The 25482-nt window shown below is 38.9% G+C and overlaps 1 protein-coding gene across 1 annotated transcript; it reads right to left on the bottom strand.

Annotated features, from left to right (window-relative positions):
* Positions 1-11221: 11221 nt before the first annotated feature.
* On the bottom strand, positions 11222-18732 carry OOSP2 (oocyte secreted protein 2). The gene is made up of 4 exons (XM_047072082.1): positions 18669-18732; positions 14247-14425; positions 13240-13343; positions 11222-11420 (listed from the first exon to the last, which is right to left on the bottom strand). The coding sequence occupies exons 1-4, from the start codon at positions 18730-18732 to the stop codon at positions 11222-11224; spliced, it is 546 nt and encodes a 181-aa protein (XP_046928038.1).
* Positions 18733-25482: the final 6750 nt, after the last annotated feature.

Here is a 25482-nt window from a genome sequence, read left to right as displayed (position 1 = left end):
GCTAAAATGAACATATCAGGAAACAACAGATGTTGGTGAGGAAGTGGAGAAAGGGGAACCCTTTTGCACTGTTGGTGGGAATGCAAACCGGTGCAGCCACTCTGGAAAACAGTATGGAGGTTCCTCAAAAAAATTAAAAATAGAACTACCCTATGACCCAGCAATTACATTACTAGGTATTTGTCCAAAGGATACAAAAATGCTGATTTGAAGGGGCACACGCTCCCCAATGTTTATAGCAGCGCTATCAACAATAGCCAAATTATGGGAAGAGCCCAGATGTCCATCAACTAATGAATGGATAAAGAAAATGTGATATATATATATCATATATATGTATACATATATATATATATATACACATATTCAAATACTAAGCAATCAAAGAGAATGAAATCTTGCCATTTGCAACAACGTGGATGGAACTAGAGTGTATTATGCTAAACAAAATAAGTCAGGCAGAGAAAGATAAATATCATATGATTTCACTCATGTGGAATTTAAGAAACAACGGATGAACATAGGGGAAGGGAAGGAAAAATAAGATAAAAACAGAGAGGGAGGCAAACCATAAGAAAATCTTAAATACAGAGAACAAACTGAGGGTTGCTGAAAGTTAGGTGGGTAGAGGGATGGGCTAGATGGGTGATGGACATTAAGGAGGGCACCTGTGATGAGCACTGGGTGTTATGTGTAAGTGACAAATCACCAGGTTCTACTCCTGAAGCCAACACTACACTGTGTATTAAATAGCTTGTGTTTAAATAAATACATTTTTTAAAAAGTTTCCAAATTAAGAAAAAAAAAAAAAAGAATGTTGTGTAATCAATGTCCAGGACAGTCTTAAAGATCCGCATGCTGCTGACTGAAGGATCAAAGTGGTCTCACTGAATTAGCACTGGCAGGTGCCTGGTGGGAGCATAGCTGCTTCTCAAGTGTCAGATGCCCATGTGGAAGCTGGAGGGAGCAGCCTAGTCAGAAGGAGCCCAGATCTCTATCTTTCAGGCCCCAAGGAAGAGTAAAGGTCTAATTTCCATGCCAGTTGATGAGAGAGGGGACCCTAGGAGACACCAGTGAGGGGGGCATTGAGGAGAAGATCCAGGTTTAGGAGCCTCATATAAGCCACAGTGAATCCCTGCCCAGACCAGGGGCTTTGCATAAAACCTTGTGAGCAAGAACCCTTAGTCCTACAACAGAAGGGATAGTCTTGTCTGAAGAATGCTATGGGTGGAAGATGAAGCACTTTATGTGGGGACTTTATCCCAGGAACAAGAGAAAGGGCAGGAAGGTCTACTGCACAAAGCCAAGTCCATAGCAGTCTCTGCATAGAAACCACGCCCATTGGAAACCAGCCCTGTCTTCATGGGCAGTGGGGACACTGAGATGCAGGAAGGCATACCAGCTGCTGGCCTTGTCTGGAACAAGATCCTGGGTCTTAGACATGAACCTCTAATGTGGGAAAAAAGTAGCAGAAGAAGGAGCTTCTGGCCTGGGTAGGGCCCATAAGTGAGTGACTACAGGCCTTTGGTCCAGCCTATTACATCAGCAGACACATGTTCAATCAATATTCAGGACTAATTGGAAGATGCATAGGCACCCACTTCTATTTCTAATCAGGATATGAATTTGGCAAGATGTAGTGCTAGCAAAGGGGTCACATGAAAACACAATCATTTTGATTATAGAGCCTGTATTTCTTCTACTCTTCCAACGTAGTAGCCCCAAATCAAAAGATCACATTGAATGAAATAGAATGAAAAATAGTGATATTTTAAAAGGTCTCCCCATAAATAAAGAGTGATCCTGAACTATGAAAAGTATTGATAGTTAAAAGTCCTCCCCATAAATAAAGAGTGATCCTGCACTCTCTACAAGTCGGAGGGTTCTGTATTGTGTATAAACATTAGAATTCCTTAGTGTCTACTGCTTTTCTTCTTTGGAGAAGACTGAAAAGGTATTTTAGGGCCAAAAGCTGTTTCTGAAGGAAATAGACCCTATGCTGTTCTAGTCAGATTATTCTGTTGACAATTCATAGGAAATAAAGTCCAAAGCTAATAGAAAAATAAGAACCAACAGAGTAGTGATCACTCACTCACACTGCTAGAACACTGCTTTGCTCTGGCTGGATTCCTTGGGACCAGAGTTTCCAGATAAAATTCAAAAGTCCCAGTTAAATTTTAATTTCAGGAAAACAACAATTTAAAAATATATATAACTATGTTCCATATGATATTTGATTATTTAAATAAAGTCTCAAGTATTGCATGGAATATAATTATAACAATAATAATGTTACCAGAAATCCAAGTTTAACTGGGCATCCTGTATTCTGATCTGCTAAATATCCTACACCTTACTTAGGGCACAGATTCCACTCGATTCTCTTGGATTATTCCTATTGCCAGACATGTTGTAGGCTCTATGCTACCACTCTGCCTCTCAGCCCACCATGGTATTAGACTTCTGGTTTGTAAGTGGCTATGGGGCTCCTCAGGAAAGAGCAAAAGAGTTGGCAGCAAGCCCCAAGTGAAGCATATCTACAGGGATCCCACCCTGATGGATCTGCCCCAACTTATTGGCCAAGTAGACCTTCTGAGCATCTTCCAGTGGCTTCTTGGTAAGTCATTCTCTGAGTAAGCCATCAAGTTACTCTTGCTTCCTCAGAATCAGCCTGCAGATTTTTACTGGGTAGTTTGGGGGCCTTTTAATGGGCTATTTGGGGAACTCCCTGCAAGCTGTGATCAAGAGCTTACCTGGGTCCATCCCTAGATAGGCTGTGATTGAACTACTCAAGTGTAAGATGTTGGGTGCCTCAGTCCAAACGTCTTTAGATCTGTATTGCTCTCCCCCCACTTCGTGTTTCCATCTCCTTTCCATCTTTCCACTAAAATCCCTATTGGCCTTCTCAATACTTTTTCTTTTAAGAGTGTGTATTTCATAGAACAATTTTAATTCTTTTTTTTTAGTTTATTTGTTTATTTTGAGAGAGAGAGAGAGAGAGAGAAGGGGAGGGTCAGAGAGAGAGAAAGGAGAGAGAGAGAGAGAGAGAGAGAGAAAATCCCAAGCAGGCTCCACAGTGTCAGCACAGAGTCCGAGGTGGGGCTCGAACTCACTAGCTGTGAGATCATGACCAGAGCCAAAACCAAGAATCAGACACTTAACCGACTCAGCCACCCAGGCACCCTGAACAATTTTCATTTTCTAATAAAACAATAAATTCCAGTCAAAAAGTCTGACTGATATACATTAAAAGTATCTCCATGCAGTTGGGTTCATATGGGATGGAGGTATTGTGCCTTGTAGTCAGGCTAGCATATTTTCTATGTCAGGTTCATTGAGCTGTAATTTATATACAGTAAATTTCCTCCTTTTTCGGGTGTATAGTCTTCTACATTTAGCTAACGTCATAGAAGCATAAACACTACTGTAATCAAGCTAAAACAGCTACACATCTACTAATTCTTGGCATGTTGAACTTTTTTCTTTTTATCTACAATTGATCTGGAACTCAATCATGTCACTAAAACCTACTTCTTAAGAAAAAGAAGCCTTACTCTCACCTGTCCCTTGGCACTTCCCAAAGAAAGCAGGAATACATTTGCAAAAGGGAAATCGGCAGTTTTTAAGCATATGAGCTAATCAATACTAACTCTTTGATAAGTTGTAATTATGCTAAGTCCAGCTTTGCCTGGGGCCGAACTGAAAAACAAAGTACCTATTATTATATTGGCTTTGTAAATGTTCTGAAGCAGAGAATGAACATATACACAAAACCTTACATTGCTATGGAGACTCAGGGCAGGCTACCTGCTACAAATTTACAAGAGGAACATTTAACAACAGAGACATTCTTGTGATTTTATTTCCATTTTTTGATTTCCAAAAAGGACTGGCAATTATTTAAGGGACACCTTAACCAAAAGAATTATTTTGAGACTGTGCAATCTTTGCATGTTCGACTTTTCAACCCACCAGCTCTTGTGATATATTGCCCAACTTGAGAAACCCACAGTAGATTTTATACACATTTGCCTGCCTGAATGATGGTGAAAGCATCGGTACATAGGGTGAGGTCATAAAATAGATACAGACTGAAATGTTGGGCTCCTGATGCCTGGGTGGGGGAGGGTCTTAAGACTCACAGTGGAGTTCACCTGAGTGAGAAATAAACTTTTGCTCATTTCAGCCACTGACATTGAAGGTCAGATTCTTGTAACAGAACCTAATCAATACTATCTGGTGCGGCGGAGAAACAAGCTTATACTGTTTTGTACAACCGGCAGTGTAAGACCTTAAATCTGAATTCATTGACTCCTAGATTCGAACTGTTCAACAACAGTCAAGTTACTCTCAACTATTATTCAAGAATAGTCTGGGTTGATGATTTTCCTTAAATAACTTAAAAAAAAAGAAGCACACAAGATTACATAAGCAAACAACAACAACAAAAATCCATAAAGCAGTGGCGGGGGCAGGGTGGAACAAAGGACTTGTTCATATATTTTTAAATTAATTCTAGAAATACAGACTTGATTTAATAAGCTCTTATATATTTTGCGCACAATGAAAGAAGAAAATTAAATGGCATTTGATGGAATTCGGTTAAGAAAAGAGATCCCACAATCATATTCTACCCGCTGCTTTATTTTCTCAAATGGCATTCAAGGTTGTCTTCAACTAATCCAGTTAATGGTTACCTTGACATCTCAGCAAATGGGAAAAATGTCCTTCCGATCTTCAGTCTCCCCACTATTAGTATATATTATTACTATCTGTACAATTGCCTGAGCAAGACATCTAGTTGTCATGCTTCATTATGATTTATTTCCAAACCTACTTTAAATCCATTTGGAAATTCTTTTTTCTATTTCCAAAACACATAGAAAATTAGTCCATATATTTTCCATTTCTACTGCCACAAAGGCATAACATCATCACTTGCCTTAATTATTTATAAAATTCTTACAATGCCTCTAAGCTACTGCTCTTATCCATTGTTTATAGGGTAATAAGATTGATTTTTAATAATTTGTTTTGAGAGAGGGCAAGTGGGGGAGGGGCAGAAAGAGAGGGACCGAGGATTTGAAGCGAGTTTTGTACTGATGGCAGAGAGCCCAATGTGGGGCTCGAGCTCATGAACCATGAAATCATGACCCGAAACAAGTCAGTTGCTCAACCAACTCAGCCACTGAGGTACCGCTGATTTTCAAATATAAATCAGATTACATCACTTCCCTGCTTACAATGCCTGCAGTGACTTATCACTTTACTAAGATAAAAACAAAACAAAACAAACAACAACAACAACAACAACAAATAGTACATGTTCCTGCCGGTAGCCCAGACAGATTCCCCATGATAATATATTTCTGTGGACATGGGTATCTGTTTCTTATTTTGGTAAATGACTGAATAATAAAATCATTAAAGACAATGCACAAAGCACAGTATAATTCTCACAATTAATGGATATTTTATTTACTTTTTGTAGAAGTGAAACTAGGATGTATATAATTAAATGTTAACAAAGCCTTAAGGGTAGTGGATTTATATATGATTTGATTTATATATGATTTGATTTATATCTGACTTGTTTTACTCTTAAATATCTAATGTTCCCTATTTTATTTGGAAGGAAGAGAGAGAATCTGAAATGAGTTCTAATAGAACCACATGAAATGGATGGTTTTATATGTCAAAATTACTTTCAAAAGTTTTTAAATAATACAGATACTGCATATAAAATAGAAACAACCAGAGGTACCTGGGTGGCTCAGTAGGTTAAGCATCTGACTTCTGATTTCGGCTTAGGTCATGATCTCATAGTTCGTGAGTTTGAGCCCCACATTGGGCTTTGTACTGACAGCACAGAGCCTGCTTGGGATTCTCTCTCCTCTGTCCTGACCCCACTTGCTCGCTCTCTCTCTCTCAAAATAAATAAACTTAAAAATACAATACAATACAATACAAGCCATTAAATTCATGATCATTAAAGATGATGGGAGAGTTTGTGAAGGGAAGATTGGAACTGAATTTGTTCTGGCCTCATCATTAAATGTTTGTGTGAATTGAAGAAAGATGCCTTCCCCTTTCTGACACTGCCTGGGGAATCAAGTGGCAGGACTGGAGGCCCTTCTAAAATCCAGCCACAGCATCACCTTCATCTTGTAGCACAAAAATACTTTAAAAACTTGTTGCCTCACACCCAATAATTTCTTTTACCCCAAGCAATTATTCATCCTCTATATCCTCCCAAATCTGTTAGTATAAAATATTCTTATTTCCAGATGAGGAAAGGGCCCTCTCTGTTCATAGGTATGAACTCTTTTAGTTTTACTGAGGGCTGTGTAACCACTTTAGTAGTTTTCTAGAGAACTAAAGGTCAGCAATTTAAAATGATTTGAGTGGGCATTGAGGCGGGCACTTGTTGGTATGAGCATTGGGTGTTGTATGTAAGCTAATGTGACAATAAATTATATTAAATAAATAATAAAATAAAATAAAACTATTTGAGGCAGCACGGGGTAGTGGCTAATGGCAGAAAGACCGAGATCCAGATCACCTACTTTTTTTGTTTTTTTTTATTTTTCTAATTTTATATTTTATTTTCCAACCTTTTTGAGGTATAATTAGCCAATAAAAAGATGTGTATATTTAAAGTATCCAATGTGATGTTTTGAAATACATATATATTATGAAATAGCTTGACAATCAGGCTAATTTTTATATTAAATCCATCAACACACATAGTTACCTTTTTTTGTGAGGAGAATACTTTTTTTAATTTATTTATTTTGAGAGAGAGAGTAAGCAGGGGGGGTGGGCAGAGAGAGAAAGAGAGGGAGAGAGAGAATCCCAAGCAGGCCCCCCACTGTCAGCACAGAGCCCAACGTGGGGCTCAAACGCACGAACCGTGAGATCATGACCTGGGCCAAAAGCAAGAGTTGGACGCTTAACTGACAAACTCATTCAGGCACCCCTGTGATGAGAATTCTTAATATCTACTCTCTTAGATGATTTCAAGTACACCATACATATTTACTACGGTCACCATGCTGTATATTGTTTCCAGAACTTATTCATCTTACAACTGAAAATTCATATCCTTTGACCAACATCTTCCCACTTCTTCCCCACTGTTTCTCTGTTTCTATGAGTTACATTATTTTAGATTTCACATGTGAGTGAAATCATGCAATACTTGTCTTTCTTTGTCTGATATTCTCACCATAATGCCCTTCAGGTTCATCCATGTTGTCACAAATGGCAAGATTTCCTTCTTCTCATGGCTAATATCTATATTCATAATATATGCATAATATGTCATGTATAACACACACATTTTTATCCAGTTATCCCTCGATGGATGTTTAGCTTGTTTACATATCTTGGCTGTTGTGAATAGTGCTGCAGTGGACATGGGGGTGCAGATATGTCTTTGAGATGCTGATTTCACTTCCTTTGGATATATGCCCAGACATGGGAGTGCAGCATCACGTGGGAGACCCATTTCTAATTTTTTTGAGGAAGCTCCATATTGTTTTCCATAGCAGCTGTACCAATGTAACACTTCCAGCAGCAGTGCATAAGGGTTTCTTTTTCTCCACACTCTAGCTAACACTTGTTATTTTTTGATTTTTTGATAATAGCCTAACAGATGTGAGGTGATATCTCAGGGTCTGGAGTTGCATTTCCCTTATGATCAGTGATGTTGAGCACCTTCCCACATACCTGTTAGCCCTTTGTACGTCTTATTTTGAGAAATGTCTGTTCAGGTCCTTTGCCCAATTTTTAATCTGGTTGTTTTCTTGCTATTGAGTTGTAGGAGTTCCTTATATATTTTGGTTAGTAATCCCTTGTTAGATGTATGCTTTGCAAATATTTTCTCCCATTCCATAGGTTGCCTTTTATTTTGTTTCTTTTGCTGTGCAGAAATTTTTTAGTTTGAGGTAATCTACTTGTTCTTGCTTTTGTTGCCTGTGCATTTGGTGTTGTATCCAATTCATTGCCAAGACCAATGTCATGAAGCTTTCCTCCTATGTTTTCTTCTAGGAGTTTTACAGCCTCAAGTTTTTAATGTCTTTAATCCATTTTGTGTTAGTTTTTGGCTGTAAGATAAGAATCCAATTTCATTGTGTGTGTGTGTGTGTGTGTGTGTGTGTGTGTGCAAATCTAGTTTTCCCAAAGCCATTTATTGAAGGGACTATACTCTCCCCATTGTGTATTTTTGGCAATGTAGGAGTGCCACCATCACTGACTCCATCTTTGTTCTTCTATCTTGTTCATGCCTGAGCAATGACCTCCACTGGGGCTATGTGTTCCACATGGAGAGAAGGTTAATGTGTGCCCAGACTGGAATGCAAGAAGGCTTGTTTTGATGGTCCCTAAAGTGACATCCAGAAGGCTCCACTTTAGGTAACTAGTAGAGAGGACTCGTATACAGAAAGTCTCACTTTAGGTAACTATCCTGTCACCTCACCACTTTGTCCCTCTTTCCATAAAAGCTGGGTCTGGCCTGGGCAGAGAATAGCAGCAGAGAACGGGGGTGGAGAATAGCTGTGTACTATCTGGATAACCACCTGCCTGCCCCCATCCTCCCTGTCGGTAAGTAACCCTGACTAAAACTCTATGTAAATAGCATAGACTGGCTTCCTTCATTTTTTGGTCTTGAAGTGCTCTCACAGGCTGGAGGATACTTTACTGACCCTCCTCCACCTTCTAATAAGCATCTTCATTGAAGATTAGTTGATTATATAGGTGAGGGTTTATATCTGGTCTCTATACCATTCCATTGTTCTATATATCTGTTTTTATGCCAGTACCATACTGTTTTGATTATTATAGCTTTGTAATGTAATTCAAAATCAGGAAGTGTGATGCCTCCAGCTTTGCTCTTAAGATTTCTTAAACTATCCAGTCTTTTTAGTTCCATATGAATTTTAGGATTTTTTTTAACTTCTGTGAAAAATGTCATTGGAATTTTGATAGGGATTACGTTGAATCTGTAGATCATTTTTGGGAGTTCGGGTATCTTGACAGAATTCTTCTAGCTCATTGACTCAGGATATTATTTTGTGTTTTCTCCAATTCTTTTCATCAAGGTTTTATACTTTTCAGTGTGCAGATCTTTTACCTCCTTGGTTAAATGTATTCATACGTGTTTTGTTAATTTTGATATTATAAATGGGATTTTTTAGATTTTTTTTTCATACAGTTCCTTGTTTGTGTGTAGAAATGCAACTCGTTTCTGCATGTTGATTTTTTTTTATCCTGCAATTCTACTGAATTTGCTTATTACTCTAGCAGTTTTCCGGTGGAGTCTTTTTTGGTTTTATATATATATGAGATTAGGTCATCTGCAAACAAATAATTTGACTTCTTCCTTTCCAATTTGGATGCCTTTTTTTTTTTTTTCTTGCCTAACTTTTCTGGCTAGGATTTCCAATATTATGAATAGAAGTGGTGATGTTTGACAAAATTTAACATCTTTTCATGATTAAAACTGTCAACTGATTAGGTACAGAAGGATTTCCCCTTCACATAGTAAAGCCTGTATCAGACAAGCCCATAATGAACACAATACCCAATTGTGAGAAGCTGAAAGCTTTGCCTCTAAGACTAGGAAAAGATCACCAATTTTAAGAGAAGCTGGCAAATGATTTAACCTATGTTTCTTTTCTCATCTGTAACATTGGTACAATCGTCATACATAACTTTGGGGTTATCAGGATTAAGTGTGCTGTTAGTATGTGCTAGTAACATTGTCTGACACGTGTTAAGCCTCACCGAAGCGTTACCTTTAAGCTTCATATGAACTGTCAAAGGTAGATGCCCACTGTGACAATCTTTAAATTCTTGGACAAGTAACCATAAGCAGCATTTTATTGTAAATGATATAATAGCAGCACTTCAATTTTTTTTTAATTGAAATATCTCAGTGAAAAATACCTTGGCAAAATCAGATTCCAGACTCACATAACATTCAAATACACATCTAATAAGCAATTGAATGGCACAGCTCCATCCTCATAAATGATATAAGAAATATCCCAAAAGTCAGAAGAGACTTTTTTTGTGCGTTGCATGGTAAAATTGCCTCCTTGGGGGAAAGAAGGGGTCACAGGTAGCTGTTGACAAATGGTTATAAGAGGATGATACTGTTTTAGGATGATCCAACCTTTCACCACCTCAATCAGTCGATTATTTCAAGTGTGGAAAAGTCACATCAGGGAGAGAACAGAAAATGTGACATCAAATTTCAGTTAAGAAAGTGGTTGTTGAAATCCTAGAATATGAATCTAATTTCCTTCTGCAATAATTACTCAAATATGATATACATAGAATACTTTTAGGAATTGACTTTACTAATTAGGAATTATTTTTAGGAACTGATTTTACTAATTAGGAAAGCCCACACAAGTTAAAGTATCTTCACACAAAAGGACTTTGTCTTTCCTGAGAATATGTTAAATTTTAGACTCTGCACAAATTTACTCTCTGGCACATTTAGATACCTATCTCTATTCTTTACTTTTACTAAAAGAAAATATTATAAAATTTTGAGAGAGCATGCACACGCCAGTGGGGGAAGGTCAGAGAGAGGGGGACAGAGGATCCGAAGCAGGCTCCACTCCATCAATAGCAGAGAGCATCTTGTAGGACTGGAACTCACAGGCTGGGAGATCATGACCTGAGCTGAAGTCAGATTCTTAACCAATGGAGCCACCCAGGTGCCCCTACTAAAAAAAAAAAATATTTAGAACATATTTCTCGAAGGTTCATATCAATTGGATCAAATTATTGTCATTGAAGACATATTGTTCTACCATATAGAATAGAAAATAAAATTTTTGTGAGACAGAGACACAGAGAGAGAGCAAGCAAGGGAGCATGCATGGGGTGGGACAGAGGGAGGGGCAGAGAGAATCTTAAGCAGGCTACACACCCAATGAGGAGCCCAATACAGGGCTCAGCCTCATGACTGTGAGATAATGACCTGAGCCGAAAACAAGAGTCATATGCTTAGACGATTGAGCCACCCAGGTGGCCCTAAAAAATAAAATTCAAAAGGCTAGTATAAATTACCTATTAACATTAAATTAATCAGCTATACCCCTAATGAATAAAAAAATGAAAAATATACTTTCACTGAATCAGGACCTTTACTGAATTAGGGATGTTTAGGGGTAATATCTAAGAAAAGATCTATACTAACTTTTTTTTAATACAAAAAAACAGTTTTTCGAACAAAATTCATGATGCCAACTCCAAGTCTCCATTTCTCCTTAAGGAGGGAACCCGTCTGACTTGAACTTAGTAATCCTAGCTCTTCAGGTGTTGTCTCAAAGTCAGCAATAAAGGGACTGGGGTCCAATTTTATTTCATTATCTGCAGAAACTGGTGTGAGCCATACTGATTTCCTAAAAAACAAAACAAAACAAAAAAACAGAAGCAGATATTATTGGTATACTTGGTACCAGGTCATTCTGAGTCTACAGGTGGGGACAAAGTTATTTTTTTACCACTGTTGAACACAGTGGCCATTTTCAGTATAATGATTTAGGGGTGTGGCACAGGCCTAGACCTTCTGCATAACTGATGATTTGTAATGCTTGCTTCAGTAAAGTACCAAAGTGCCCAGTGGAATGGATTTAGACAAGTGGATTCCTAAGAACAGTAAGTAAAAGCTGTCAAAAGCTTAATCTGACCCCATGCAGTGGTAGTAAAGGATGTGTATGTGTGTGTGTGTGTGTATGTGTGTGTGTGCGTGCGCGTGTGTGTGCAGCAGTAACAATTATGCACCAGTAACCTAATCATATATCTGTTGGCCTTGTTTTCATTTTTTTTCTAAGGAAGATAAGCTGCAAACAACATCAAAATTACTATCGAAGTAGAAATGCTGTAGTCATCATAATTAATCTGGTGGCCTACGGAGAGGCAATAGCTCCAGGGCATTATTTCAGAGTGTTTTATATTACTGGAAGCATCGACTAATATATAGGAATGAAAATGTGTGTGTGTGTGTGTGTGTGTGTGTGTGTCTACAGAATCCAGTGTTAGTGTCAGCTACTCCCCAGAGTATTGCTAAATTCCTCAGCCTTCGATTTGCCTTATGAAAATAAGTTAAAAGAAGATCAAAGTATTTAACAATAAGAATGTATGTAATGTACACTTAAAAATGGTTATAAATTTTCTATGCTAATTTGGATGTAAATTTTAAAAAATAAAATTTAAAAAAAATGGTTACAAATTTTATCTTATGTGTATTTTACCACAATAAAAAATACCAATTCTCGGGCACCTGGGTGGCAGTCGGTTAAGCACCAGACTTCAGCTCAGGTCATGATCTCATTGTTCGTGGGTTTGAGCCCTGCATCGGACTCTGTGCCGACAACTCAGAGCCTGGATCTTGCTTCGGATTCTGTGTCTCCCTCTATCTCTGCCCCTCCCCGACTTGCACTCTGTCTGTCTCTCAAAAACAAACAAAAAATGAAACATTAAAAAATTAAAAAAAAAAATTCCCCCCCCACAAAAAGGATTCTGATAATGTTATAAGATACTATACACGTGCTCTGAGCTCTACCTTCTTTTTTTATGTCAACTATTTCCATATATCAAACAAGGATGAAATCTTTTCCAAGATTTGTAACTCGTAAAACTCAACGTGAATATTACAATGACATGGTAAAGTGTTTCAGTATTCACCATTCCACTTGGTCTCGAAGTTTATGTGGGGTCCCTTTGGGATACAGCATCTCAGTTCCACAAAACTGCAAGCAAAGTGCATCTAATGATTAGGCTGATAAACCTTTCCTTTCATGCATTTCCATGAGTTAGTATTAAAATGAAGGACTAGTTTTCTCTTTTTAGTCATTCACTGTATTCACATGGAATTAAGCCATGAGATGTATTAGGGTATTATAAAGGAGAAGACATTAAAAAACAGCATCAGGTTTGACTCTTCCACTTATTAAGGCGACTGGGTATCTAATGATTCTGCTTTGCAGTTCAGTTACCGTAAAATAACCTAGTTACACTAGATTGCATATGTTTTGATTCTAAAATAAATATTACGTTAAAAAATAAAAATACTCCATATTATGATAAATGTCAATTTCATGCTTGTTTGGAAATACGCTTATGGGTGAGTCAAATCTAAAGTCTATGCTTTGCAGAAGCATCTGATTTGGTAAAGGTAAGATGGATGCTTTCCAAAGGAGTCTGGTCTATTGGACTGACCTAGAGGCAGAACATTCCAAAGGGATTTTCTGGCTCTCACAATGCACAATCCTAGGGTTAAAGAACATCTCTGTTTGAAAAAGGAGGGTATCCTCCGAAACAACCTAGAGGAGCACAATATTTAAGCAGAAGGTACTTCTCGTAACAGGGGAGGCATACATACATTTGTATTCTAGTTTAAGATTTATGCCTGGGGTGCCTGGGTGGCTCAGTCGGTTGAGCGTCCAACTTCAGCTCAGGTCAAGATCTCACAGCTCGTGGGTTCGAGCCCTGCGTCGGGCTCTGTGCTGATGGCTCAGAGCCTGGAGCCTGCTTCGGATTCTGTCTCTCCTTCTCTCTCTGCCCCTCCCCCAACATGTGCTCTGTCTCTCTCTGTAGTGAAAATACTTCTTCAGTGAAAATACTGCCTCAGGGCAGTTCAAATGATCCAATGAATAGGATAAGCCTTCCCAGGATTTGTGACTTTTCCCCTTCGGAGCATCGAATGAAACTTAAAACTGTCTGCTAAGCTTTGGTGAAATACAAGAGGAGCTGAAGGACAATTTAAAATCGGTTTCCTAACCAGTCAGGAAACCTGTGCTCTTGGGTCCCATGCACATGGATGGCCCAATGTTCAGTGAATGATAAGGAAGGGACCATGTTGTCATCTGCCCATAAATAACGATAACTAGAAGCAAAATGTAATCCTTAAAACAAACAAAAAAAGACAATAATTTTAGAGCCAGGTATAAAGATCTAAAAAACTACTTCAAAGGTATTTTTAGGGGCACCTGGGTAGTTCGGTTGGTTAAGCATCCCACTTCGGCTTAGGTCACGACCTCACGGTTCATAGGTTCGAGCTCCACATTGGGCTCTGTGATGACAGCTCAGAGCCTGGAGCCTGCTACAGATTCTGTGTCTCCCTCTCTCATCGCCTCTCCCCTGCCTGCACTTTATCTCTCAAAAATAAATAAATGTTAAAAAAAAATTTTTTAAGAAGTTATTTTTATAAATAGTACTGTACTCACCTTTGTTCTGATCCCACGGTCATGTACAGGGTATATAAAATCATATGCAGAGGGCTGAATCTGAGTCACAGGGCAACCTGATCCCAGGTGCAATTCATCAGCAAATATATACAGATCGCTGTTGTGCCCACATGGGCTAACCAAGATCATCACCCGGTCCATTGAACAACTTACTGTCACTACAGAAAGAATCATATAAGAAAGTGTCAGATGTATATTTACATCCAGGAAGAGACCAAAGAATATTCAGCTCTGCCCTTCGTAGTAAATAAAAGGTATTTCTTTCTCTGGCAAAGGTAATCAAGGCTTACAGAATAACATATAAAGGGTTTTCACATTACTGGTTTTTCCAAAATATCTGCATATTATCCTCAAATAACTAGGCTTCATTTATCTCACAGGGAAGAAGATCAACACATAAGAAAATCATAATCTTCTAGTCCCCTGCCTCCTCTAAAAGAGATTATATTCTAAAGAGGGTGATGTATCTGGGACCACACAGAAGGCACAGAAGTAAATTGCAATGCATTCGAATAGGAGAGATGTATTCCCAGGAATGCTCTTTGGAGAGGGAGAAGGGGAAAGGGTGGGAGAGTAGAATCCTGATCTGGAACAGTCCCTACCAAAGACAGTCAGAGCCACAGAGGAAAGACTCTGAAGAGAGAAAATCCGCTGCCTGGGATGGCAGTTCTGTGAAGGTTTCCATGTAAAACCTATTCTTATCCTTTACATTGAAGTCTTCAGTCAGTCAGGAATAATCACTACTTCTAATGGACTCATTTATCCCGTGGAAGAAGTAAAGACGGACAGTAACCAGAGCTTCTCAGAGCGGTGATCAGAGTTGAACTGCATGGATCCTACTAGTGTTCAGAAAGAAAACACAGATTTATTGGCTTTAAAGAGTCATGATTAGTAGTAGGGGGGAAAAGCTAATGAAACAGGTTACAAAACTTCCAAAGTGGAGAACAAAAGAGAATGGAGAAAAACAAATTGAAACAATTTAGAAGAAGGCAAAAAAGCCTTAGGGGAAGAGACAAAACATCAAAGCAAACAAACAAACAAAAAGGACAAAAATTAAGCCATAGGGGGATCCTGGGTGGCTCAGTCGGTTAAGTGTCTAACTCTTGCTTTTGACTCGGGTCATGATCTCACAGTTGTGAGTTCGAGCCCTACATTGGGCTCTGCACTGACAGTGCGCAGCCTGCTTGGGAGTCTCTGTCTCCCTTTCTCTCTGCCCCTCCCATGTGCTCTCTCACTCACTCTCTCTAAATAAATAAAATAAACTAAAAAAAAAAAAAGTAAGCAATAAGATGATTGCAATAAATGAACTGCAAGTATATGTCAACAATAATAAATGTAAATGAACAAAATACTTCAGGCCAAATGACCAACGGCCAAATGAAGAAATTATAATGTATTTATATAATCAACTTCTAGGTAACATGGCAAATATAATTATAAAGTATCAATCTGAAAAAAGTTATGAGAAAGAAGCAAGTCACAACACAAACCTTATATATCTAACGATACAAAGTTGAAATGACAGATAACCATTTTTTATAAAAGATTTTTTTCCAGAGACTATTCTTCGGTAGCCAGTACCTGCCCCACACTTAAGGCATGAGACTCATAACCCAGAACATGACCCCACATCTCATCTGATACAGCCTCCTCATGTTTTGCAAAAGTGGAAGTAACCTGGTTTAAATTTTATCTTCCTATTTCGACGCTAATATAAATTGCTCTAACACAACCTGTCATCCAAGCTAGGATAAGTACTTTGAACTTGGATTTCATTTCGTAATTATCTTTATGTTCACAGCTGCACAGAACCCAGGGAATGTTGAATATACATAGTTTGAATTGTAGCCCTTGTTGATAATACCACCTGCACGCAGAACTTCCGGATGAACAGAAATTACAGAACCTCGCCCTTACTGTTTAACAAAGGGAAGGGGCGGGAGAGAGTGAAAGTCTGACTGGCTATCCAACCTATAGGAAGGTAACCTTCTTACAGCTGGCTGGATTGGGCTTGAATTCTATAGCTACCCAATTATTAGATTTTGAAAAAACTGGTTAACACTGCAATGCAATTTATTCACGAGTCAGTGAAGGCCACCGAATGGGAAGATTCACAGTCAGGACGAACAGAAGTTCTGGCAGTTTGACGGAGTGTACTCAGAGCCTCAGTCCAGTTAGTGGACTGGGCTGGACTGGTTCAAGTGAATGTGCCCACAAGGTGGCAATTCTAGCCAGTAACTGGAAAGTTAAGCTACAGTGGTTTGGGATGACATTTAAGACAAATTTCCCATACTCCCGAGGTCTCCTGGGAGCTGTAGGTGTTCTAAACAGAGCCACAACCAAAGCACTTACATGCTTTGGAGCCTAACAGAACCTGGAAGTAAATAAAGTAGTGACCTCTTATTCCAGAAATAAGTAGTTCAGTCACTGCTGAAGTCCGATCAATGCCTCCTGTCCCCCACCAGCATCTCTCTAAAGGCAGAAGAAAAATAAAAAAAAATTGGGGCACCTGGGTGGCTCAGTCGGTTAAGTGTCCAACTTCAGCTCAGGTCTGATCTCACAGATCATGGGGTTCAAGCCCTGCATCGGGCTCTGTGCTGACAGCTCAGAACCTCAGAGCCTGGAGCTTCGGATTCTGTGACTCCCTCTCTCTCTCTCTGTCCCTCCCCTGTTCATGCTCTGTCTCTCTCTCTCAAAAAATAAATAAACATTAAAGAAAAAAAAATTTTAAATAAAGTAAAGCAACAATAGGAGTATGCTCACTAATACTCAGGTGTGATAAGTGGCTATTGTCTCCTGCAGAAAGGACATAAAGTGATGAGTAAATTGATAAGGGCCTTATCGAAAGTCTTGCTTAAAGGCTGCCTTTGGAAGGCATATGTGAGCAGATCTGTGGTCAGAAAAATTGTTAGGAAGATTTTCCTTCCTAAAGCAATTAGGATCACCTGTCATGGGTGTTTTCCATTATTTATGCCGATCTCAATAATATACCACACGCCACATATGATAATGGCAGTCTGCACATCATCTAAAAATTAAATTACCTGTGCCGTGAAGCACAAAGCATATACCTGATTGACTTTGACCCTGTACTCTTCACAGATGTGCTGAGTAAACTGCCCCTCTATGGTAGCTGTAGAAATATTAAGAGCTGGAGGATGATCTTCCCACAGCAAAAACTCATTAAATTACCTCCCAGTAGATGACTCTTGCATCAATTTAGGAATTGACAACAGGTAGTCGTTGGAAGAAATAGTCAAACAAACGACTTTAAAAATGACCATCTGCCATCAATATTTATTACTTCTCACTTCATACTTCTGACAAATAAGTCTACCATGACTCTGAGCAAGCCAGTCCTGTGTCAAGAGGCTAACTGTCTATTTATTATCTTCTTTCCTAAAGCACTGGTGCTTTCCCATTCCCCTTCCCATTACATTCCCATTACAAAGTAATAATAGAAAGTCGGATCACACAATGAAGAGAATGGCTAGAGGTTCAAACCTTGACGAGGAAAGCTCCCCCAAAGAGTAATAGGGAGCAGTAGACCTTGGAATACATTCAGGATATTCTTAAACACTTTGGAGGACCTAAGTCTTCCCAGGGTGAAAAAATATTCATATGTAATGAGCAAGAGATTCCAACACTTCGTAAGCCAGTAAGTTCTGGCTCTTTACAGATAAACCATCAAGAAAGTAAGAAAATTCAGGGAGATGGTTTGCGGGGAAAGTGGCATTGGAGAAAGCAGGTGTTCTATATTAGTGACTTTCACCTCCAAATTGCTCCATGGGTTGGAAATATTATCCTACTGTCACCTAGATAAGAGTATCAGAAGGATCCTTCATAAAGGAAAAAAGATTGCAACAGTTTAAAGTTGGATTCAACAGGATAAGTGGATATGGACATACAGGGAGTCCAGGCTTCTGTTGTCACTTATTTTTCTCATACTAATCTTAGTCAGTCTGACATTATGAGGTCATGCCTCTAGTATCTGAGAAATCTGAGGGAAAACCCGAGGAACACATGTAGCTGCTACACAAATTGGCTGAACTAGAATCTTCCTTGCACCTGAGCATCATAGAGCCCAGCCAGGCCTCAATGCCCTGCTTCCTCACCCTAGATGACCCCAACGCCCTGTGCTCCCCACCCCAGGTGCCCCCAATGCCATGTGCCCCTCTATCCTAGATGGCCCCAATGCCCTGTATCCCCTTACCCCAGAGGGCCCTTACTCCCTGAGTCCCCCACTCCAGATGGCCTCAGTATATTGACTCAAGTCTCCTCGGCCCGAAAGCACTTCCCTTCCAGCTGCTTGTTAAGATCTGAACTCTTCAGGAGGAGAGTTCCTGCATGGAAAGCGACCATAACTCCTCCAAGAAAGTGTTCTTTAGAACTGGCCTCTACCATAGATGCTCTCAGTGCAAGGCCAAATCAAGGCAGCAAGGAGCGACCAGACTCCTAAAGCCATAGAGACCTTCATCTGGACAGACCCCCAGCCAGGACTTCTCAGGAAACAGGAAGTCGTGCGGCCTTACGTGATTTTATACGGCATCCCACACTCAGCTGTCTTCATTTTCCTACTGATTTAGATAGGGCATGCGGCACCCTCTCAATGTCAACCACCTAAAAGCTGCAACTCTCCAGATTTCCCAAACACTGACTCTCCCAAAGGCATATCACACAAAAAGTGCTATTTGATAACAGACGGTGTCTGCATGAGGCCTGTTGAGACCATCTGGGAGACTAGCATGGCACATGACATTTCCAGTACATGCTAAATTGTAGGAAATTACTGGCACCAGCTGATTTTTGGGTGTCCAGCTAATATGTGGAACAGCCTAAGTCATATACGTTTGAAATCAAAAGATGATTATTTCTTCTTTTCTCTGACTTTGGCTGGAAGAATCAGCATCAGGGATAATAAAGTGACTTGCCCAGAAACAAACATCCCCAGGAGGAGACAGGGACCTATAGAAAGCCATCTTTCTTGGCATCAAGGAAATCTAAAAATCTGTCTTTATTGATTTGTCCATAAATTAATGTTTTAGTTAGTTTAGCCAGGTCAAGCCTTAAAAGTATTTACTCATAACACGGGAGAATAATGTTTTTTTCATGCTGAGATTTCTTAGAAAAGAAACATTTATATTCATGTATTTTGTCCCTTTGTGCCATATATATAATTTTATGTATAATAAGTATATATATTCATTCCAGTACTCAGAAGTTCCAGCTAAGCATTTTTAAAATAATTTTTTCCATCCTGTTTTTGTTTTGTTTTTTTAGAGTTTATTTATTTTGAGAGAGAGAGAGAGAGAGAGAGAGAGAGAGAACAAACAAGGGAGGGGCAGAGAGAGAGGGAGAGAGAGAATCCCAAGCAGGCTCCACACAGCACAAGCCTGATGTGGGGCTTGAACTCCCAAACGATGAGATCACGACCTGAGCTGAAGTCAGATGTTTAACCAACTGAGCCACCCATGCACCCCAAAGTTCCAGCTAAGCATTTTTTTTAATGTTTATCTATTTTTGAGACAGAGAGAGACAGAGCATGAACGGGGGAGGGTCAGAGAGAGAGGGAGACAGAATCGGAAGCAGGCTCCAGGCTCTGAGCCATCAGCACAGAGCCCGACGCGGGGTTTGAACCCATGAGCTGTGAGATCATGACCTGAGCTGAAGTCAGATGCTTAACCAACTAATCCACCCAGGCACCCCATATGTTTATCTTTTAAATCATTCCAGTAGAAGCATCTAGTATTGTTCTAGAAGGCATCAGAGTCTACTGCTTAAGAGCTTCTACTGCTTAAGAGAGTTTCTCTGCTTTCAATTTACACAAGTTTGGGAAAATTAGTTAAACAAGCTAAGGCTCATATTCATACTCTGTAAAAAGGAGGTAATAATACTATTTCCCTTGTAAGTTTATTGTGACTATTAAAAGGGATAACAAATGTAAGCAGTCTAGCCAAAGCTAATAGCATACAAAAAAAATATATATATATATACATAAACAAGGTACATAGTGTACAAAAGTACATATATTTTCCTCAAACCTGAGTGCAGTGAATTCAGGTTTTATATACTTTTCCAAGGAAGCCTTCCAGGCCAGGAAAGAGGAAGATAATATATTCAAAGTACTAAGTGAAGAAAACTGTAGGTGTTCAGCATTTGTGACTCTCAAAGGACTTCTTAAATTCTTATCCTCAATTATTATTTTTAAAGATGCTGGATTCAATACCACAGTGTTTCAATACTATATATTTCTGAATCTGTTTCGTAAACGATATTTTTCTAAGCATATGTATTCATACATGGGGCAACAGTTTGGGAATCTTTTTTTTTTAAGACTTTAGGATTGCTTATGAAATGTGAGAATTTTCACCTGTGTACACTTAGAAAAACTTGCTTGTCATATATGCTACCCCAATAGCTTTTTACTTGTAAACGTGAGATGACTTCTAAGTCCTCTAGTTGTCTCTTTAGACTTTCTGTCTCTTGAAAGCATCTGCTAACATTTTACTAAAGAAGTATTCATTGAAACCTCAAAAAAAAAAGAATTATTTATTTAATCTTCACTTTCAAATATACTGGCCTAAAATGGAAGTTTTCCATTTAGATAGTCAGGATTCATTATGCAGAGAAAATGTGTACTTCAGGTTTTCTAGAAAAATTCAGACTCCAAGTATTTCATCAAAATGATAGTAGGAACTATCTAAAAATTTCAGAAATGTTAAATCCAAATGACGTGTTTTATACTGCATCCAGAAACTGAATGTCATCTTTTGTCAGCATATGAGATTGTTGACAAATTATGAGCAATTTTGTTTTAAAGAAGATCTGAAGGTCGATGATTCTGAAAAACTAAACTCATGAATAAATTAGAGCCCCAGATTTGCTATAAATTTATATCTTCTTCATTTGCCAATTACATGTTCCATTTACTATTTTCAACTAAACTTGCCCATCTTGGATTTCATGGTAGTCTGAGACCAAACACTTATAAATTCTCAAAGGTCTACCACCAGAATAGACAAGCAAAAAAAAAAAAAACAAAAAAAAATAGTGTCTGATTAGCAAATAGTTCCAACTAATCATCTTTTTAAAAAGAAAACATCAGGTAGTTGATAATCAAATAACAAATTTATTTATTCAAATAAATTTTAAAACCACCTAGAACCAAAGCCTATTTTATTGATTCCATTTTGACTCAAATAGGGGAAATCAGTCTTCTGATTTCCAGACTGTAATCAGCAGGCAAATCTCTTATCTCCCAAACCAGGACCCTCTTGACTGCACAAGACAATTCACCAATACTCATTTTTCATTTGATTTTCTTAGCATCCATAAATGTAATAGCTGGATTTAATGCATGAATACATCAAGTTAATGTTTGAGACTTAATTTGTACTCAGCAAATGTGATTTCTCTTACTCAGGAAGGCACTTTGTTTTTAAAAGTTGTGTAAGGAATTACAAATCAAACCCACAGCATGCAATCTCCAAATAACCTAAAAACAACACTTTAATAATCTAACACATTTCTAACAGTGGTATCTAAGAAACGATCTATGGTCAGGGGAACATGAATACGCACAAAAACAGCACCCCATAGTGGGTAGCCTGTGTAGAAGACCAAGAAAAACAGGCGGAAGGGACGAAATATGCTTTGTAAGGCACCTAGAAAAACACCCAGAGCCAGAATTGTTGCTCCATTCATGATCTGGACGGCCTATAAGAAGGAAAAAAGAAAAAAAAAAAAAAGCATAATGGTCATGTACTAGTGTCCATGGAGAAGAGACCATTTGAATTTTCTTCAGAAAGGAGATATCAGTGCTGGAAATGATGACAATGTCAAGCTTAACTGAGACACTGCATGTGTGCGGGGGAAGGTGGCGGGGGGGGGGGGGCGGCGGGTAGACAGAGAGAGAGAGAGGAAATGAGAGAATCCCAAGCAGGCTCCACACTCAACGCAGAGAGCCCCACGAGCGGCTAAATCTCATGGATCATGATCTGAGTCGAAATCAAGAGTCAGATGCTTAACCAACTGAGCCACCCAGGCGTCCCAATAATGTGTGTCTTAATGAAAATACATTTCAATTTTTGTCAGTATGGGCAGTAGGAATGCAAGATAGGATTTTTCCCTCTTTACTTACTGTATTTGAGGTTCTAGAAACCTCCAGACTTATTGAGGGTGATCATCTAATGTACAGGCCAATTTGAGGTTTCCCAGTTGTCCTCTGTATTGTCTTCTTATGGCTATATATTGCTATTTGCTTTATTCTGAGTACAATAAAGACTGATGCATTGGTTTTATTATCTCTCTTTAATCTTCTATCATACACTAAAATCTTACCCTCAACTTTCTTTTTCAGTTTAAATTCTTTTATTTTTTCCTTTTTAAAAATTAAGGCAAACTTGGAGTGCCTGGTGGCTCAGTCGGTTGAGCGTCCAACTTCAGCTCAGGTCACGGTTTCACGGTTCCTGGGTTCGAGCCCTGCTGAGAGCAGAGGCCCCACTTCAGTTCCTCTGCCCCCCTCTCTCTGTCCCTCCCCTGCTCACGCACTCTCACTCTCAAAAATAAACATTTAAAAAAAATAAGGCAAACTTTACAGACAATAAAATCCACTCTTTTTATATTACAGTTCCGTAAGTCTTGATAAATGTATACAGTCAGGTCACCACCACAACAATCAAGACATTGAACATTTCCATTACCCCAAAATGTTCTCATATACCTCTTTGCAGTCAGCTGATCTCTGAGACCCAGCCTCAGGCGACCACATATCTGTTTTCAGTCCCTATAATATTGTCCTCTCCAAAATGTCATTTAGGGGCACTTGGGTGGCTCAGTCGGTTGAGCGTCCAATTTCAGCTCAGGTCATGATCTTGTGGGTTCGTGGGTTTGAGCCCTATACCAGGCTTTGTGCTGACAGCTCAGAGTCTGGACCCTGCTCCAGATTCTGTGTCTCCCTCTCTCTCTGCCCCTCCTCCGCTCATGCTCTGTCCCTCTCTCAAATAAATAAACATTAAAAAAAATTTTTTTAATGACTTAAATGGACTCATACAGTACACAGCCTTTGTGCCTGCTATATTTCTTTTAGCCTAACGCTTTTGAGATTCATTCAAGTTGTTAGCGGTAAGGGTACTTTGTTCCTCATTACAGCTGAGTAGTATTTCATTGTGTGGCTGTCCCACTAGTTGTTTAATTATTTATGAATTGATAGAGATTGAGGCTGTTTCCAGTTTGGGGCTATTGTGAACAAAGCTACTATAAATATTTGTGTATATGTCTTTGTATAGACATATATAATAATTTTTCTTGGATAAATACTCAGAATTGGAATTTCTGGGTTTATGGAAAGTCTATGTTTCATTTTTTAAGAGGTTGCAAATCTCTTTTCCAAAACGATTGTGTCATTTTGAAATCTCACCAGAAATTTAGATTTTTAATTGCTCACCCATACTTGGTGTTATGGGTCATTTTAATTTTTGCCCTCCTAGTAGGTGTGGCTCTCATTGTCCTTTAAATGCGCATTTTGCTAGTAATTAGTGACATTGCACAACTTTTTGTGTGCTTCTTTGCCATCTCTCTGTCCAAACATTTTGCTCATTCTTACTGAGTTTTCTTTTTATTGAGTTACCCCTCCTGAATCTTCTTTTTTATGAAGATTTCTTTTTAGAAGAGTCACAGCTAGCTGTCTTAATATGTTTCACAATATTCATTCAGAATATGTCTGATTATTTCCTCATAATTAGACTCAAGTTAAACCTTTTTGCAAGAGTGAATCATAGGTGATGTTGTCTCCTTGTAGTGAAGATCTCATAAAGTTAGGAACATTTACAGATCTTTCTCATTGCTCATTTTTCTAATTTCTTTTTCTGCATTATGTTGTAGATTTCTTTATGTATCAGGGAGATTATGCTTTTATCTGTGACGTAAGACGACAATATTTGCCTCCCAGGCAGTCATTTGTCTTTTGACTTCATTTGTGGTATTGTTGCCATTGAAATTTGTTTAATTTTTTTTTTCAAATTGTATTTGACTGCATTTTACTTACTGCTTCTGGAACAGGAGTCGTAATTAGAACAGATTCCCTCTACACTGTTCACAAAATAATTAACACAGCCGGCTAAGTCCACAGTGGGCTTTTTACAAGGACCAGGGGAAAGTCAGTCCAGGGCCAATGAATCATTTGCCTTTGTCATTTGTAGTTCACTGCCATTTGTGTTTTTGTATCCAGTGCGATCCCCAAGACACCTAACTGACTCACATGAACTCTCAGATAAGTAGCTAGTAACACTAAAACATTTCAGGTTTGTCCCATTAACACATGTGTGCAGATGGAGGGGGGGGGGAAGGAGAGGAAGGAAGGGGAGTGGAGGGTAGGGAAGAAAGAAAGAAAAGGAAAGGAGAGAAAGAAGAGGAAGGAAGGAAGAAGGAAAAAGAAAGAAAAGAAAAAAGAAGAAATCTCTCTAGCTATGGTGTCCACTGGTCCCACATACAGACCTGGCTTCTGTCTAAGGGAAACAAGACAGCTCGGTCTTTTTTAAATTTTTTTTTTAACGTTTTTATTTATTTTTGAGACAGAGACAGAGCATGAATGGGGGAGGGGCAGAGAGAGAGGGAGACACAGAATCGGAAACAGGCTCCAGGCTCTGAGCCATCAGCCCAGAGCCCGACGCGGAGCTCGAACTCACGGACCGTGAGATCGTGACCTGAGCCGAAGTCGGACGCTTAACCGACTGAGCCACCCAGGCGCCCCAAGACAGCTCGGTCTTACTCTCAGTCAGCCCTGGACCAGCTCAGCCAACCTCGTCTTTCAGAGCCTCTGAAAGGAACACTTCTATTCATGTCAAGAAACCCCTGTACATGTCTACAGCTTTTCCTTCTTGCTGCTTTGGGCTTAGAGTTCCATTTCTATTTGCCAGGCTTTTTCTTTCACATGAAGAATTGTTTTTCTTGTAAAATTTACAGGATAAGGGATGACTCACAGCAGAGGGTCCCCAATATTCACACAGCTCTCTTAATTGCTCAGTAATTTTTTTTACAGTATCTGTAGGTCAAAAGAAATACTAATGGCTTCATGTATGAAGTGGTTACATCAAAAATAATTTAGTATATATTTATGCCCTAACAACTTCATAGCCATTTGAAAACATTAGAACACATGCATTGAAAGAAAAATTAATGTGCTTACTTTATTGATTAAGTAACCACAATTACTTAC

Source organism: Lynx rufus, unplaced genomic scaffold (genome assembly GCF_022079265.1).
Source record: "Lynx rufus isolate CCGP_SWC_20201006 ecotype Redwood Valley unplaced genomic scaffold, mLynRuf1.p SCAF_9, whole genome shotgun sequence".
Lineage (NCBI taxonomy): Eukaryota > Metazoa > Chordata > Mammalia > Carnivora > Felidae > Lynx > Lynx rufus.
Note: the sequence above shows the minus strand (reverse complement) of the source record. Positions and strands in the feature narration are given on the sequence as shown.